The sequence below is a fragment of the Lepisosteus oculatus genome, chromosome 5, assembly GCF_040954835.1.
Source record: "Lepisosteus oculatus isolate fLepOcu1 chromosome 5, fLepOcu1.hap2, whole genome shotgun sequence".
Classification (NCBI taxonomy): domain Eukaryota; kingdom Metazoa; phylum Chordata; class Actinopteri; order Semionotiformes; family Lepisosteidae; genus Lepisosteus; species Lepisosteus oculatus.
The window spans coordinates 31,538,108-31,552,679 of record NC_090700.1 but is presented as its reverse complement, the minus strand read 5'-3'; the positions used below and the strand labels follow the sequence as shown (position 1 = coordinate 31,552,679).

General features: G+C 41.8%; 1 protein-coding gene and 1 long non-coding RNA gene across 4 annotated transcripts in view; one reads left to right on the top strand and one right to left on the bottom strand.

Moving 5' to 3' along the window:
- The first annotated feature begins 4,437 nt into the window (after window positions 1-4,437).
- On the top strand, window positions 4,438-7,479 carry LOC107076787 (uncharacterized). Of its 3 annotated transcripts, none has more exons than XR_011189573.1 (4): window positions 4,438-4,541; window positions 5,072-5,345; window positions 5,568-5,735; window positions 6,857-7,479. It is a non-coding gene; the product is annotated as an uncharacterized lncRNA (long non-coding RNA). The 3 variants fall into 3 exon arrangements; XR_001477925.2 differs by having other exon boundaries at window positions 5,552-5,735; XR_011189572.1 differs by having other exon boundaries at window positions 5,072-5,735.
- A 2,302-nt stretch (window positions 7,480-9,781) lies between these two features.
- Window positions 9,782-14,572, bottom strand: part of st7l (suppression of tumorigenicity 7 like) — a 35,006-nt gene continuing 30,215 nt past the window's right edge. Inside the window, exon 15 of the mRNA XM_006628299.3 lies at window positions 9,782-13,109. Within this exon, the coding sequence (XP_006628362.1) occupies window positions 13,014-13,109 (96 nt within the window). The 3' untranslated portion in view covers window positions 9,782-13,013. The remainder of the gene's footprint in view (window positions 13,110-14,572) is intronic.

The window sequence follows — 14,572 nt, the reverse complement described above, 5'->3', positions numbered from 1 at the left end:
AAATCTTTCCCCTGCGAGCCCTCTTTTGCCGTGTGAACAAGTATTGAAAATTATGAATGGTCTCTCGGAAATTTCAACACTCCCCCCCACCCACTCTTCAACTCCCTTCTCCGTTTAAACTCGTTTTGGCGCGGGCAGGGCTGTATCGACAGTAATCAAGATTTATGGGCGCTGTCTCATGTCCCAGCAGTAATGAATGTCAGTCTGCAAATTATCCTTGCCAAGTGACATCAGCAGCTGTCAGTGGGATAAAGTGCAGTGTTATCACCATGTATGGCCGTTCATGTGTCAGGAGACTTACTTTTATTTGGAGGTAGTCCCATCAATATTCATTGGGAAGCCATTCCACTGTGCAGGAATTACGGTTGTTTTCTGAACCTTCTTGAGACAGGAAATAGAATGTCTAAAGGCCTGCATGGGTATTCATTCAAAGCAGGTTTTTCTTAGGTTGTTTAAGATGAGAAAAGAGTCTAAAACCTGGTGATATATCTCCTCACCCGAGCCAGAACACTCTATTGGTGTCTTTAAGTCAAACCGAAGACTCTGCAAAGTGACGATCACAGATAATGTGGCTAGGCACTGCTAGCACAATTGAATTTCAGAAATCATAAAGATTTGGGTAGAATCAAAATGTTTTTCATCTGTTATACAGACCTTTCCTATATTGTTGCAGGGAAAAGTGCTGATCTTATTTTGCAGCTCACAACATTTTAAAGTAACCATACAAACACAGAAAAGTACAAATGAGAAAGGGACATCCGATGTCCTAAGCTACAACCCATTGGCTGTTAGTAGCTCATTGAACCAAAGATCTTATCCAGCCGTTTCTTGAAAGAACCCAAGCAATCATCTTCAACAACATAATTTGATATGTCCAGACAGGAGAGATTCATTTCCTTTGATGTATCCATGTTTGACATGCCGTCCTGGCCTGAATTTTGTCTGGCTGCTCTCCTTTGAAACATTTCTAAGGCAGCATTGTCCTTTTTATAGTGCGGTGACCAGAATTGTACATAGTATTAAAAATGAAGTTTAAGTAAAGTTCTGTTGAGATCTTTTGATTGAAATTCTACAAATTGCACTACATACCCATACCCGTTAAGTTTGACACAGAAGTGCTATTTGAGGAAGAAAATCTGAATATACAAATTCTTTTTGGTGTTTTTATTAATTAGATGTTTTAGGTCACTTGACACAAATGGTAATATCCTTAGCAGCCTGATTCTTACACTGCTGAAAAAAAAACACTTTTTCCTTAACTTCTCCTTTATAGCTGATTACACATTAAATAGCAGAAATGAATCTAAGTCTACTGTTAGTCCTCTCACTGCTCCACTCACTGTCCTCCCAGGCAGCCGAACTATGTGCTAAAGATTAAAGATTACTTGAGAGAGCGACTCCTGACCGACACCAGCTCTTCCACACTGGCTCCGTCATTCATTCTCAGCTGATTACCTCTGGGGAGGCCCTGGGCGTAAATTGCATTAAAGTTAATATTTGATTGCAGCTAATTGGAACTCACACTTTAATTCTAAAGTATTCTCAGCCCTGTTCACACCCCCCTCCCCAGGGACCTCAGTGGAAACAGCTCATCGCAGATAGAGCTCTAAGAAAGAAGAGAGGAGCACAAACAGCACTGCATGGAGTTTGCTGTAGGGCCAGAACACAGAATGAGCTATTTTGCAATGAAGTGTCATAAAAAGCCAAAGGAAAGGGCATTAAAAACCATAAAAATAATATGGTTAATAATATAAGTTGTAAAATATTGCATGAATCAATGTCCATGCTGTGAAGTGGATTAAGAGTTTGGATGACTCACCCAACCCCTTTCCCCTAAATGGATGGGTCACTTTCCTACTCACACTGGTACCCAGATTTACAGTTGGGGGGAGGGAGAATGCAGGGCCGGGTTTTGGTGTTTTATAAGCACTTTCACTCCGAAATGTGAAAAAAGAGGGATTAACACCAATTGAATTACATCGATTGACGTGATGCACTTTAAACTATTCTAATGCTCAACCACGTGATTGATGGAGCGAGTCGGGCGACCATCACTTTCGACACTTCTAGTTTCTAGAATAGCCGCTAGATAGCATGTGATTATTGATCTGGAGCACCTAGAGTCGATCGCAAGCATGTTGTTTCAGTTTGTTTTTTGTTAGTCACTAGTGTTTCCCTCCTTCGTAGGCCCTAAAAATGTCGTAGGCCCTAGGTACTCTGCCTACAGTGCCTAATGGGAAATCCAGCACTGGGAGAATGGAGCAATGGAATTAAGGTACTTTGCTGAGGAGCAGGTACAAGCAGCCAGCACTGCAGACAGAAGCAAGAACCTTCTACTTCACAAATTCAAAGCCATGGCCTTTGCTCCATAATGGCCCCTACCTGGTTAGGTAATCGCCGATTAACATTGAAATCATGATCCTACCATAAAAAATATATTATAAGGCACAAGAAGGAAGGGCAGTATCTCAACAGGTCATGTGCATTGAGCCAGCCATTGCCAGGCAGGTGAAAGCCAGGGGGTGTACAGGTGCAGGACAAGCAGGTAGGCCTTAAAGGAGCTGCAGAAGGAGAAACTCCAGAGCCAGGAAGCACAAGGGCAAGAGCTGTGCCAGCGTGTTCAGCCTGTGTGTGTTTGTGGGGGAAGACGGGGTTGCGTTTCAGAGTGGCCCAGCGGGCATGTTCATCAGCACAGGCATCTATCTAATCTTAGCAGGAAAAAGAGCACCGTTCACCCCTAATCAATCTTCATGGCTGCACAGCCTGCCAGCACATTCTCCTTGCTTACGGAATCCTGGACAGGGCTGAAAAGATTGGAGAGATCCCAGAGCAAACCAGGGGCTGGGAGCACCGCTGTCTGACTCCTGGAGGTAGTGTGGGTGGGCGGTACATGTCTAAATACGGTCATGTCAGGCCTCACAAGCCCCTGGGGAATATCTGTCCTGATGCTTCATCTTCACCAGCTCAGTGAGAAGCTCGATGACTGAGAAATTTCCTCACGGGCTGCTGCACCTTGCCGTTTGTCTTCGTTAAGTCATGAAGTGCCCCAGTGTCAGCAAATATTTCCTATCCAGCTCTTCTGTCTCGTTCAGAACCTGTGTGGTCGACATTTTCATCAACGAGACTGACCTCATTCTGTTATGCTGTTTCCATCATTTCTTTATTGGATGATGGATTTTTTTCTGAATCTTTATTGATTTGGGGAGTTAATAGGTAACCTCACAAATGAACACATGCACTGTTCTGTTATAGAAATGAACAGCAGAGAGAGTATTTTCAATGGTGTTGGAAGAGAATGTGCAGCACAGATAAATTATGTCCTTTTCATGTATGAAAATAAAATTATTTATGAGGTTTATGGCTCTCCATGAAAAACTAATCTGAGTATTGCACAAAGCAATAGTGGTGTTACAAAAAGACCTGATCACCATAAAAGACCACATTAAATTTAATGCTGACCAGTGCAAAACATTACGCGTAGTTCACTAGGAATAACAAAACGCAAGAGTTAAGCATATTGAAAATGTTGATTGCGTATTTTAGACATAGTGGAAGTGGCTTGCTCTGGGTTCAATTCATCAAAAGCTCACAGGTTTTTGGCGATTTTTAGATTACCTTTATAAAACTAACAGGACAAGGTCACATGGATATAAGGCTTTTATGAGTTTGAAAACTAAGGAGCGAAGCGATGAGGGGGGAAATTCTCCGATAATCTTTTATATTATTAATTATACCAAGGAGTCAATCCGTTATTCACACGCTCCTTACACCCGTATGGATCCAGGCGCTAGGGACTCTAGATACTGTATCTCGTTGGCGCACACCTGCGCCTGCTGGGTGTTTCCTGGCCTCTTCTTCACCTGTACTTTATGTGTAGATCGAGGAAAGCACACCTTGCCAAAACTATAGGCAGCAAAAGCATGTTTGCGTTTTCGGAAGCTGACGGTACGTAACTACCTTTGTGCCTAAAGATACATGATGAAAATGTTGTATTTCCCTCGGAGTGCTCTTTAAAAACATGACTTGTTTAAGTGTCCTGGAGATGTGTGCATGTACAGTACAACAGCCAGGAACGGGGGAAAAGGTAGGGGAGACACGAAGAGATGTCGTGCCATTTCTATTTCAAAGCCGACCCCCCTCCTCATCGCCGCGTTCTCCTAACCTGTCACTGCCGGCGCAAACGGAGTGAGAAAGCGGACTGGCAGCGGTTCTCGGCCCCTAGCAGATTTATTTGGAAGTTTGAACTAATATTTATGTAACCCGTGGGGACCTGCGTGGGAGTTCTTTTTTTTTCTTCGAGATAGAGCGGCAGGTCCATTAATACCGCCAGCAGCCCGGGCGAGAGGTTGCAACGGGCGGCAGAGGATTACCACATAAAAATTATCTGGTGACTCAGCAGCCAAAAATGCTCCAGTCTAAGAAGAGCTCTGGGGAGGGAGGCTGTACAGCGCCACTTAGAGCGCGAAGGCCATTCTTCTCCGATAGCAGCGGCTGCGAGAGCCTCTCTCCCAAGCTGGTCCACGGGGCTTCACGTTCATCAGGTAAGTCGGTTTCTCAAGCACAAAAATGGATTGGGAAATGACTTGAAAATAACCCAATAGCATTGCCCCCAGAAAGTACCTGTGCCCCTCTCCTTTATTGTACAGTAACACTTAGTGCAATGCTCTGTAATTGCAGTTATTTCAAGTGCTAGTGCCTGTGATGGAATACTGTCAAATGTTGCACGCTCAATGGAGTTTGACAAACATGTCAATCCTTTTAATTCTGCTCGATCTAGGCTTTCCCCCATGTCTAGGAGATGTAGTGCCAAAAAAAGAAGCTTGCCCGAGCTGTTTTGTGACTTCTGTTTTTGTAGATAATGTAAATCAATGTGTAAGCATCCTGTGTGCATACTAGACTTCCAATGTGAAAAGCTGATGCAGGTTTAGTAATTTTATTAACAACCCTTTTAAGGTAAATAACTGTTCTCTAGTACATCGTAAAGACATTTGGTAAGACTGGGCCTGAGTAACGGCTTCTACCTTGGAAAAATTAAAATGAGAATCCTTGTTTTTACTTTTTTTTTTACCAGGGCAGATTCTGCAGCGGACTCTTCACTTGGACTGAAAAGGCAGAGATTGATTGGCGGCGAAGGATTTTTTCCAGGGGACTTTGAAGATGTTTATTCTTCTTCTGAGTGGAAATTTACACAGGCTTGACTGGGCCCCCCAGTGAAAGTGACCCTGGACAGATAAGCAGAATTCCATTGGGAATTCCGATCGGTATGTGTGCTGGGGTGGAGTGGGGAGGGATACAGCCACTGCTCAGGTCTTCAGAGATCGGGGAAACACCTAAGACCTCTACAGGTAACATAATCGATCCCATGGAATAGCCTAATTTTTTTAAAATGGCTGTTTAGAGAGGGTTCAAGGGCTTTGAAGTTGATGAAAGCTCATTTTTCATAGGAAATGTTTCTTTCTACAATTGCTTTAAAATATTCCACTGGTATTTGAAGTGCCCACTATCATGTTAAGATCATTCCAAGGCAAGTGATCTATGCGTCTGTTATCAGGATCCTTTTGTTAAAGATCATGACAATCTGGAGCCCATCTTGGCAGTACAGGACACAAAGCAGGAGCACACCATGAGGAGCAGTGTCAGTGTGGATTTGTGGCATGGGCTCGAAATCCTTCGTTAAAGGGTTGTGGGTTCACATGAGGTACTGATTGGCCACCAGCCTGGACACAGCAATTAAGGTAATAAATTCAGCACTTTTTCTGTTTTTGTTTTGATTATATCATCTGCAGCTGTTAAATGGCATTGGCCATTTGATAAGTTTCATTTATTCCCCCAAAAATGTAAATATGAACTGTTACACTTTGCACATAGGATTTACTCAAACATGAATAATATGTAAATTACCCAATAGGCTCAGTAATGCAGCTGGTTGGCAATTCTATCCGGAGGTGGAATGGAGAAATTGATTCATTCAAGCGTATGAGTTTATTTATTGTGCCTATGTGGATAATTACTTAAAAGGTACCATGGTTTGCATGTTTTTCACTGAAAAATTGGTTTTAAATTTACCTAGTTTAAACAGTGTGTGTGTGTGTGTTTATGCTGGGTCATCCATTTGAATGGTCTGTATAAGGCAGTGCTTACTTTGGTAATGCTTTGCATTTGTTTAGATTTGGTTGGTGTTGGTGGCTTGCCTATTGTTTTTTTTTTTACCTGATCTTTGAGTTTCCATAACCTTCTGCCAGCATGTAATGTACTTTATATTGGCATACAAGGACTGGATGCCTATCAAAGTGTCCAGTCAAGACATGGTCTAGCTGCACTGTTACTGCCAGATAACGGGGCTTAAAAACTGAAACATCATCTGGGTATATGGTTCATGTTGAGAATTTCTGGTCTTCAAATAGGTTACGGAAATGTTATTATTGTGCGTGCATAGTTAAAATGAACAGAAAGGGGGGGGATAAGCAATCTGTAGGGACACCCACTGAAATTTGTTAGAACATTGCATGGTTTAATTTGGTAATATGTGGTCATTTCCCTTCATGGCATTGCTTAAAATGTAGTAATCAGCCTAAAGAGTGGTGGAGCAATTGTAGATGTCACACTTGATTAACTGCCTCCTTAGAGAATGAGTAATGTCTTGTTGATGACATGCCTTCATCAGATACTTCCTTATTGGTGGAAATGGACGTGATTCAAGATGGATCCTAGTCCAAGTATTAAAATCAAGCTAAGATGTTTTGATTCGATCTCTTGTATATCCCTTTTCAAAGAGCATTCCACAAGTGTCGTGTTTCCTGTTTGACAGAATCACAGTATTAATTCTTTGCATTTTGTGTACTGCTGTTCACTGCAGGGATCCCAAGAGTTGTGAAGGAGAGGACCCACTTTGTCTGCCATTGAAATGCAGCTCCACCTGTGTGATGTGCAGCAAGCCCATGTCCCAGCAGATCAGGGGGAGAATTGAGAAATGGCTTCACCACATGGATTAAGGGGAAACTAGGGAGGCCAGATTGTGCAAACCCAGAGTGGAATTGAGCCAGGATTAAGGCCTCAACCTGTGCAAATGCTACCATGAGATCTTTAATGACCAAGTAGTCATGACCTTTCGGTTAATGTCTCATCCTAAGGCTGGCAGCTCCACAGCACAGTCTCACCAGTGACCGTACTGGGGCATTGACTTGAAAACTCTGGTCCAGTAGAAAATCTACATCCACCACTTGCAGAAGTTACCTGTTCTTCTTTGGAGGTCTCCCATTCCAGTACTGATTGGCGCAGCCTTGCTTAGCTTCCAAGATCTGACAAGATCCAATACCATTTTTGAGGTGGTAATCCTGTGCCTAGAATTGCAGTATGCTCCTGTATGTGAAAATATTTGGGGAGAAAATGCACAATGCCACCAATCCCATTTATAGGAAATAGGACCGGTTTGTATATTGAATTTTTCAGAATAAAAGCTGAATTGTTCATCTCCCTTCACGTTCTGTCTCTTCTTGCTACCACAAACACATCATTGGGAGATGCTACAGTACATCAGTGCAAAGAATCTCATTTATCAGTCTTAACCTGTGTAGCAGACTTCTTGTTAAATATTTTTTTTGTGTGTCACTTGCTACCTTTAAAAATGTGTGAATAAGTTCGTAAAAAAATAAAAATAAAAGCAACACAACCTCCCCCATATTCTTAAATGGCTTTGTATGGAAGGTTCTTGGAACTGTCTAGCTGTTATGTTGCCCCCTTGATTTAAGTGCTGCATTTCTACATGATTTTCCCTCTCTGAAAAGTAGAGGATGAAAAAGTCAGCTGAGGGTGAATGTTTCCTCCATCATAGACTGGGCCCTTGGTCTATAGCACAGTACTCAACAGAAGAGCCTATCCAAATGCCTGTAAACGATTTCACCCCAAATTCTGAGACTCTTGTGTGAAACTACCCTACTTCAACTTTGTAGTTAAATCTATACCTTTAGGTCTTTTTATAGTTGATTTGAACCAATGACTTTTGAAAAAGGACAGTTCCCTATAAATCACTTTGGTGTCTTGTTAGAAAGTGGTTATGTAATTAATTACTCTGGTTTTGTCATGCAGTTTGGGCGAAACAAAAACCAGAAGGTGCAGGTAGGCCCTCCAGGAAATTGGTTTGAGACCCCCAGCTGTGGTATTCACGGGAGGGACCCTAGCTCATTGCTTTTCGTCTGTGTCGAGGGCTTGGCGAGAGTGCCTGCGGAGCAGACGGAGGGCGAGGTGTGAGGGGAGCAGGCAGGCACCGCGCCAGCACCTTGGCAACGTAAGAGCCCCTCGCCTCCCTGCTGACCCGAAGCGAATCAATCCTCGTAATGAGAAAGCAATTTGAAAGAAAAAAAATGTTGCAATTACATGGCCTGTGTGGCCTCCGTTCCCCGTGGGCTGATTAAAAGTAAACAGTGACGGAGTCCTCAGAACTTTTGTTTTTCTTTCTTTCCCAAAAAACCACAAACCTCGGAGGTGCTCTTAGGCGGATTAACAAAACTAAAGAAAGCTACATACAGCTTTGTGTCTGTGTGCAAATGTGCATAAAGTAGACTAGTTTATTCTGCACTGTGCTGTGGAACAATCAGAACTAGCTACTGTATTGCTGATAGTTCCTGATAGATCTGAACAACAGACATCAACAACCCTGTAACCACTCTCCTCTCGCCACCAACTCCATCTCTCCTTGGTTTCAGCAGACGGCTCACTCAAGTAGAAGGAACGTGCGAGGACTTTCCTGTATTTTTTTTTCAGGAACTTTCACTGTGAGAGATGTGATCAGGCCCTGAGCCCTGTCAAGGAAGCTGACTTTGAGCTACTCCAGCTCCAGGCGATGATGCATGTACAGATCCTTCCATTAATAACCTCACACGAACCCTGGATTCTGTTCAACTTTAAAAAGCCTAATCACACCCCCCCCCCAACCCTCCTCCAGAGGGCCTCACGAGATGTGCAAGTGTGAATACATGAGCCTCCAATGTTACAGTACATGCAGCAAATACTGTATTCTCCTCTTAGCTGCGTTCAAACACTGCAGTCTAAATAGAGAACGCTGCTGGATGGAGTTGATGTGCTATGTACTGTTGACTGTCATTCTTTGGTGCATAAGATCAGGTTTGATCTCGGCTGCTTGTCTCAAGCACTACCAGTAGACGGAAGGAGATTAATACACTTTTCAGGTCCTCGGTTTAGAACAAGATAGCAAGTGGATGTGATCGGCGTTTTTTAGGTGAAGTTCAGTAATATGGGTCTATTGTGAATGTCCACAAATGACCAGTGTTTGGCAATGGAGGTGATTCAGAGATCTTCAGAGGAGCATCTCCCAACCTAAGTGTCTGCTAGTTTGGCATTCTCACTGTAATCTACTGCGATTTTCTGGGATTGTGGCCATTGTGTTTGGGAGACATGTTTGAAATAAAACTGGTCTGCTTACTTTAGCTGCCTGAGTTAATCAGGGATTTCCATTTTTATTTGAATGGGGGACCTCTTTTCAATAAATCCCTCATATATTGCAGGATTTGAAGCAAAACAAGGTGAAATATATAACTGTAAATCATTAAATTATTCTAAAATGTTTAACACTGAACTGCAACAAAACAGACACTTTGTATGAGTTATGAGGTTACACACAGCTATCCTGGAGTAGGAGGTTCCTTTATTTCTCAGGGGCTCCCAGAGTTGCCTAGACCCAGTGATGAAGACCCCTGGCTTCTGCCAGTAATGCAATATTGAAAGACAAGTAGATCTAAAAAGAAAAAAACACAGACTGGACCAGTGCTGTTGAAAAACATTTTTACTCTGAGCTGCCAAGCAAACTATCTTTCAGTTTTCCCAAACCAACATTTTATCAGAATTACAGACAGAATTGGGACCTATGTTGCTTTATTATTCACTTTATTGCTGGAGTGCTGCAGTCTTGTGTGTTATTCAGCTTCAGAAAAAGCTAGTTGGCAACACATTTTTCAAATTCTGTCTTCACTGTCAATGTCTGTCTGTACAAATTCACTGTGGTTTTCTATGTACTCTTTTGACTAATTTGCACTTTAAATCATCCAATTAAGGGAAGAATAATAGCTTATAAAAAATCATGACAAAGTGTTTTATATTATGTAATTTTTAAACTCTGCCAGATAATTAACAAGGAGCAAATGGGCACGTCTCTGAGCATCTATAAATTAAACTGTTATACTTAGGTTACCAGAGCTTAACAGGACTGCACGTTGTCATTTTTTTACCCTTTTCCCCATATGGCACAGCTATCTGTATACAGATACAGGTTGTTTTTCCTGTTTGCTGCTTAACTTTGAATCTTGTTGACACTGTTCACTGAGTCTGCACAGACAGTCGTAGATCTCCTGGTATTTAACCAACTAGGTAGTCATTAATTCAGAAGAAAGAGTGAAAAGGGGAGGTAGAACGTGGGTTATTGAAATGTCTCAGTATGAATGGCAGTGGTTAATGCAGAATATATGACAGAAATATAATATATCAAGATCTAGCAGTCTCATTCCACCCACAAAGGCACAATTCTCCCACCGCTCACATTACCCATTGGTAGCTCTGTTGGCAACACACAGCCCAGGTTAACCCCAAACTCTGCCCCACCTGCCAGCCCAAACTCCCAACCCAATGGATGGGGTTCATTCTACTGGGAGGGTGAGAGAAGCCCCAGGCTAAGAGAAAGCTACCGCCGAGTGACAAGTTTGCGATTTGCAAACTGCTTGGAGTTGAAAGTTCTGATTTAATCCAGACTAACAATTACATCCAGGTGAACTGAGCAAACAATGAAAGCAGATGTTTTCCCAGATCAGCCCTGGGGTTTACTGTTGAGAAAAGGAGCCCTCTTGATCGGTGTTCGTTAGGCTGAAAGGCAGACCATCGTTGGTCACAGCTAAATTGAACCAACCATCAATTTACAATTGGATTATTGTGTTTTTTAAGTTCAAAATGTGACCGGATCATTGCTGAGTGCATATTTGTTTTTAGAAAAGAACAGCTGTTCACTGTTCCTGTAGATTTCTTTCTCCAACACGTTACAAGTGTGTTTCCTCTGTGCTGTTTAAGATCGTGACAATTATAGTCCAAACATAATAGATCACCTCTATTATCTCATCATCTGCAACAGGGGGAACGTTTTTTCAGCACTGTTGCAGAACTGAGAGGTTCGCCTTATACACAGTGCTGTATACATTAAAACTTGCACTCCAAATAGTCTAATCGTAAATCTGTTTTTCCAGATCTCTGAATCCAGCCTGCACTGTATCATTGAGCGCCATTCTGTGAGATGCTGGCACTCGCTCATAGAATCCATGCAAACAGGAGCATGTGTCACGCTAACTTGAACACAGGGATGTGTGAAAAACTCCTTTCCTTTCTCAGGCCAGGTGAAATATTTCTCTTTTTTCTTCTCCCAGAGTGCTGAAAAACCAGTGCAGGACTGTGGCAGCTGTTCTTCAACTTGCTGTATTAAATCACCCCAGTCAGCCTAATACTACCCCTCCATATACCCAAAAAACTCCATCAGAGTAATCAGATAATTGTCATCGAGCTCTACATGTGAAATATTTTTTGCCCTTTGGGTACTGAAAAAACCTTGAAATAATTAATTCAATTGCATGGCTCTGATTAATGTGAAACAAGAGAAGCTGCACCTGACTAAATCACTGCGTTTTCACTCTTTTCTTCAGAGCCTGTGTTAAACATGGTTATCTCAGATGAGATGAGACTGTGATTTATCAGTTATACTGCCAACAGTATGGTAAGGGTAGTAGTGTGAAATTCTCATGACAGGAGTAGAGTCACTATGGAAATTCCAGATATAAGAAGGAATATGGGCATGAGGGTAATTAGTATGTCACCCTTCTTATAAAGTTACACTTTTGAAAAATGGTTGGGGTATGACATTCATGCATACACAGCCAGCACAACCCTCATACAAGGGCACTTAGACACTACTATCAATCTCTATGTAGCTTTTTGTGAACCTAAGCATATGAACTTGGGGTTTTCACCTAGCCTATTAAAGGAAGCCTTTTCATTTACAAGCCTTCTTTACAATGTTTTGGCTCTCCACTTGTCAAATTATTGCTAGCTGTACTGCTTTTACATTTTTATGACAGTGCAAACTGTTTTTAAACTGGAAGAAAGAAGAAAGCTTTGACTAACGTACTGTAGTTCCATCTGCTTGCTGTGATGCAGTATCAGTAGGGCCCTGTCATCACTGATAGCACAGAGCCTAAAATGACAAAACTCCAGCGGCAGGTGGAACCAGAGCCTGTCATCACACAACTGAGTTTTTCTGCCCTGTCTAAGTTGGGAATGAAAAGAAGGATTAAGGAATACCAAAGCAAACTTGGCAGAATGGCAGAGAGAAAGCAAGACAAGGCAGAAATAATAATCCAAGTTTCCAATAGACTATAGGGCAGAAAAAGAATACTGTTTTTTGTATACCCATTGTATACTTTCATATAACACACAGATCCGCACAGAAATCCATTTCTTCTTTTTTATTGAAGAAATTATTTAAGAGATTTTATTCATATTTAGAGAATGCCAATCCAAATTTCAATAGAAAGGGGTTGAATGTATATTTTTATTACCTAGAAAGTGTTTTTCTGGTCAGAGACAAAAGGTTGAGAAACCAGTGAAAACTGATAGAATATGTTAGGATTATGATTTGCATTTGTAACTGGAAAATGTGAAAATTCAGTTTAAATAGATGAATAAATATAGATATATTTTGGTGTTGGCTGTTAAACAGATGGTCCTGGGACAGTGCTGTTCCACGGGAGCTGCCTGTCAGTGCAGGCCTGCTTTTCAATATTCTGCCTGATTTCTGGTACACATCCTCAACCTTTAATTGCGTAGAAAGGAAAACCTAAAACCACAGTAAATCAGTTAGGTCAGTATTGCTGAAGACAGAAGCTGAAACCTTGTTGCCGGCCTCCCAGTGTTGCTGAGGTTAGTTCTGCAGTCTGATGGGATCTCTCTTCTGTCTAAAAGGTCCATCAGATCCGGGTCAGTTGGTGCCAGAAGCTGGACGGCATGAGGCTCTCCATCTTGTCCATGAAGAAGCCCAGAGGAGCAAACAGTGTACTGAAGAACTGCAAAGACAAAGGAAAGGCATTGCTCACGGTTAGTCACCTGGCTTCGTTACTCTGCCATCTTGACAACTAGCAGCAAAGAGCTGACATGGATGAGGAGAAAAAAAAACTTCTACTGTCCTAGTGGTATCAACCCCACAGGCACCAGATAAGCTCTGTGAAAATCATGCACATGTGTTGGAAACCCTGTGCCTGACGGTGCTATTTAACTCATGCTGAAGTACCATGGACTGGGGAGCAGCTTTCAGTTCAATCTGTAGCACCCTTGTTCCTATGGGGGTGAAGCTTCCTTTCTTAAATCACCCAAGGACAATTTTCCATTACCTTTTCATCCCTGTTTTACAGCAGTGTTCTGTGACACTACAGAGCTTTGTCCTGACATCTCAGGCCAGTCTCACTCCTTTGACACTTGCTGTGATTTTCAACATTTTAATATTTATTTATAGAGGTAAATCTGAACAGCTATCATTGACATATTTGTAGCATCTAGCCAAAGTTGTGCACTTAAGCAATTCTGTTAACAGAAATTTCGTCATTGCTTACCATGACTTGTATTTTGATTTATTTCCATGAACTATAATTCCGTGTGGTTTTACGGGCTCTTCGGGGATCTAGCCTGTTTCTTTCACAAGCCCATGTCAGCGGCAGCCCTTTAACCATGTTGCCAACAGGACATTTTCAATTGCTTCAGGTTTACCAATATAACTTAGCAACACACTGTCCTTAGATATTAATAGTGCCAGACCACAAGACACACAGACGTTTATTTTCTCAACAGCAGACAGTGCATGAGAAAACAGTGTTGTATAGAGTGACCTGCCATCCAGACAAACTGATTGACCACTGACATCTCCCCAGCAGTAGCAAGAGGTACTGTATGAGCTGTCTCTTTCCCAAGAAAAACATGTCCCATCTGTGGTTTGTAATTTTGGAAAGTAACAAGTCGCATGTAAGGAATTACTGTATTTGGATTACATTAACCAGTTTCTAGTTAAGACCTTTAGTCACTGTATAACGATACCACTTGATCCCCCTGCTGTAAGCTACTTTCCTTTATTTGTAACAGTAGGGATTCTTATTTCAGATGGGTATATAAATATGTTAACATATTATTGGCTGTGGGAAAAAAGTTATTTTGCGATACATCTAGAAAATGCACTTGTCACTGGTGCTCAAGAACGAAACACTCTGGCTCACATCTGGAATGTACAAAAGTATGATGACCTATGACTATAAAGCAGCATTGGCAGACTTACATAGGGCACTTTAGTGTGAAGCACTAAATGAGTTGAAGTTGAAGCAAAACATGATTATGTTTTTTAATGCAAAAAATCTTCTACTTTTGGCACTCTTTGCAACAACCATAGTAGTGCACCTCTCTTTGTTTTCAAAATAATTAGTAACTATAACTCCACTTGTTCAAGTAATTTGTAACTATAATGGGATTACTTCAGAAAATAACT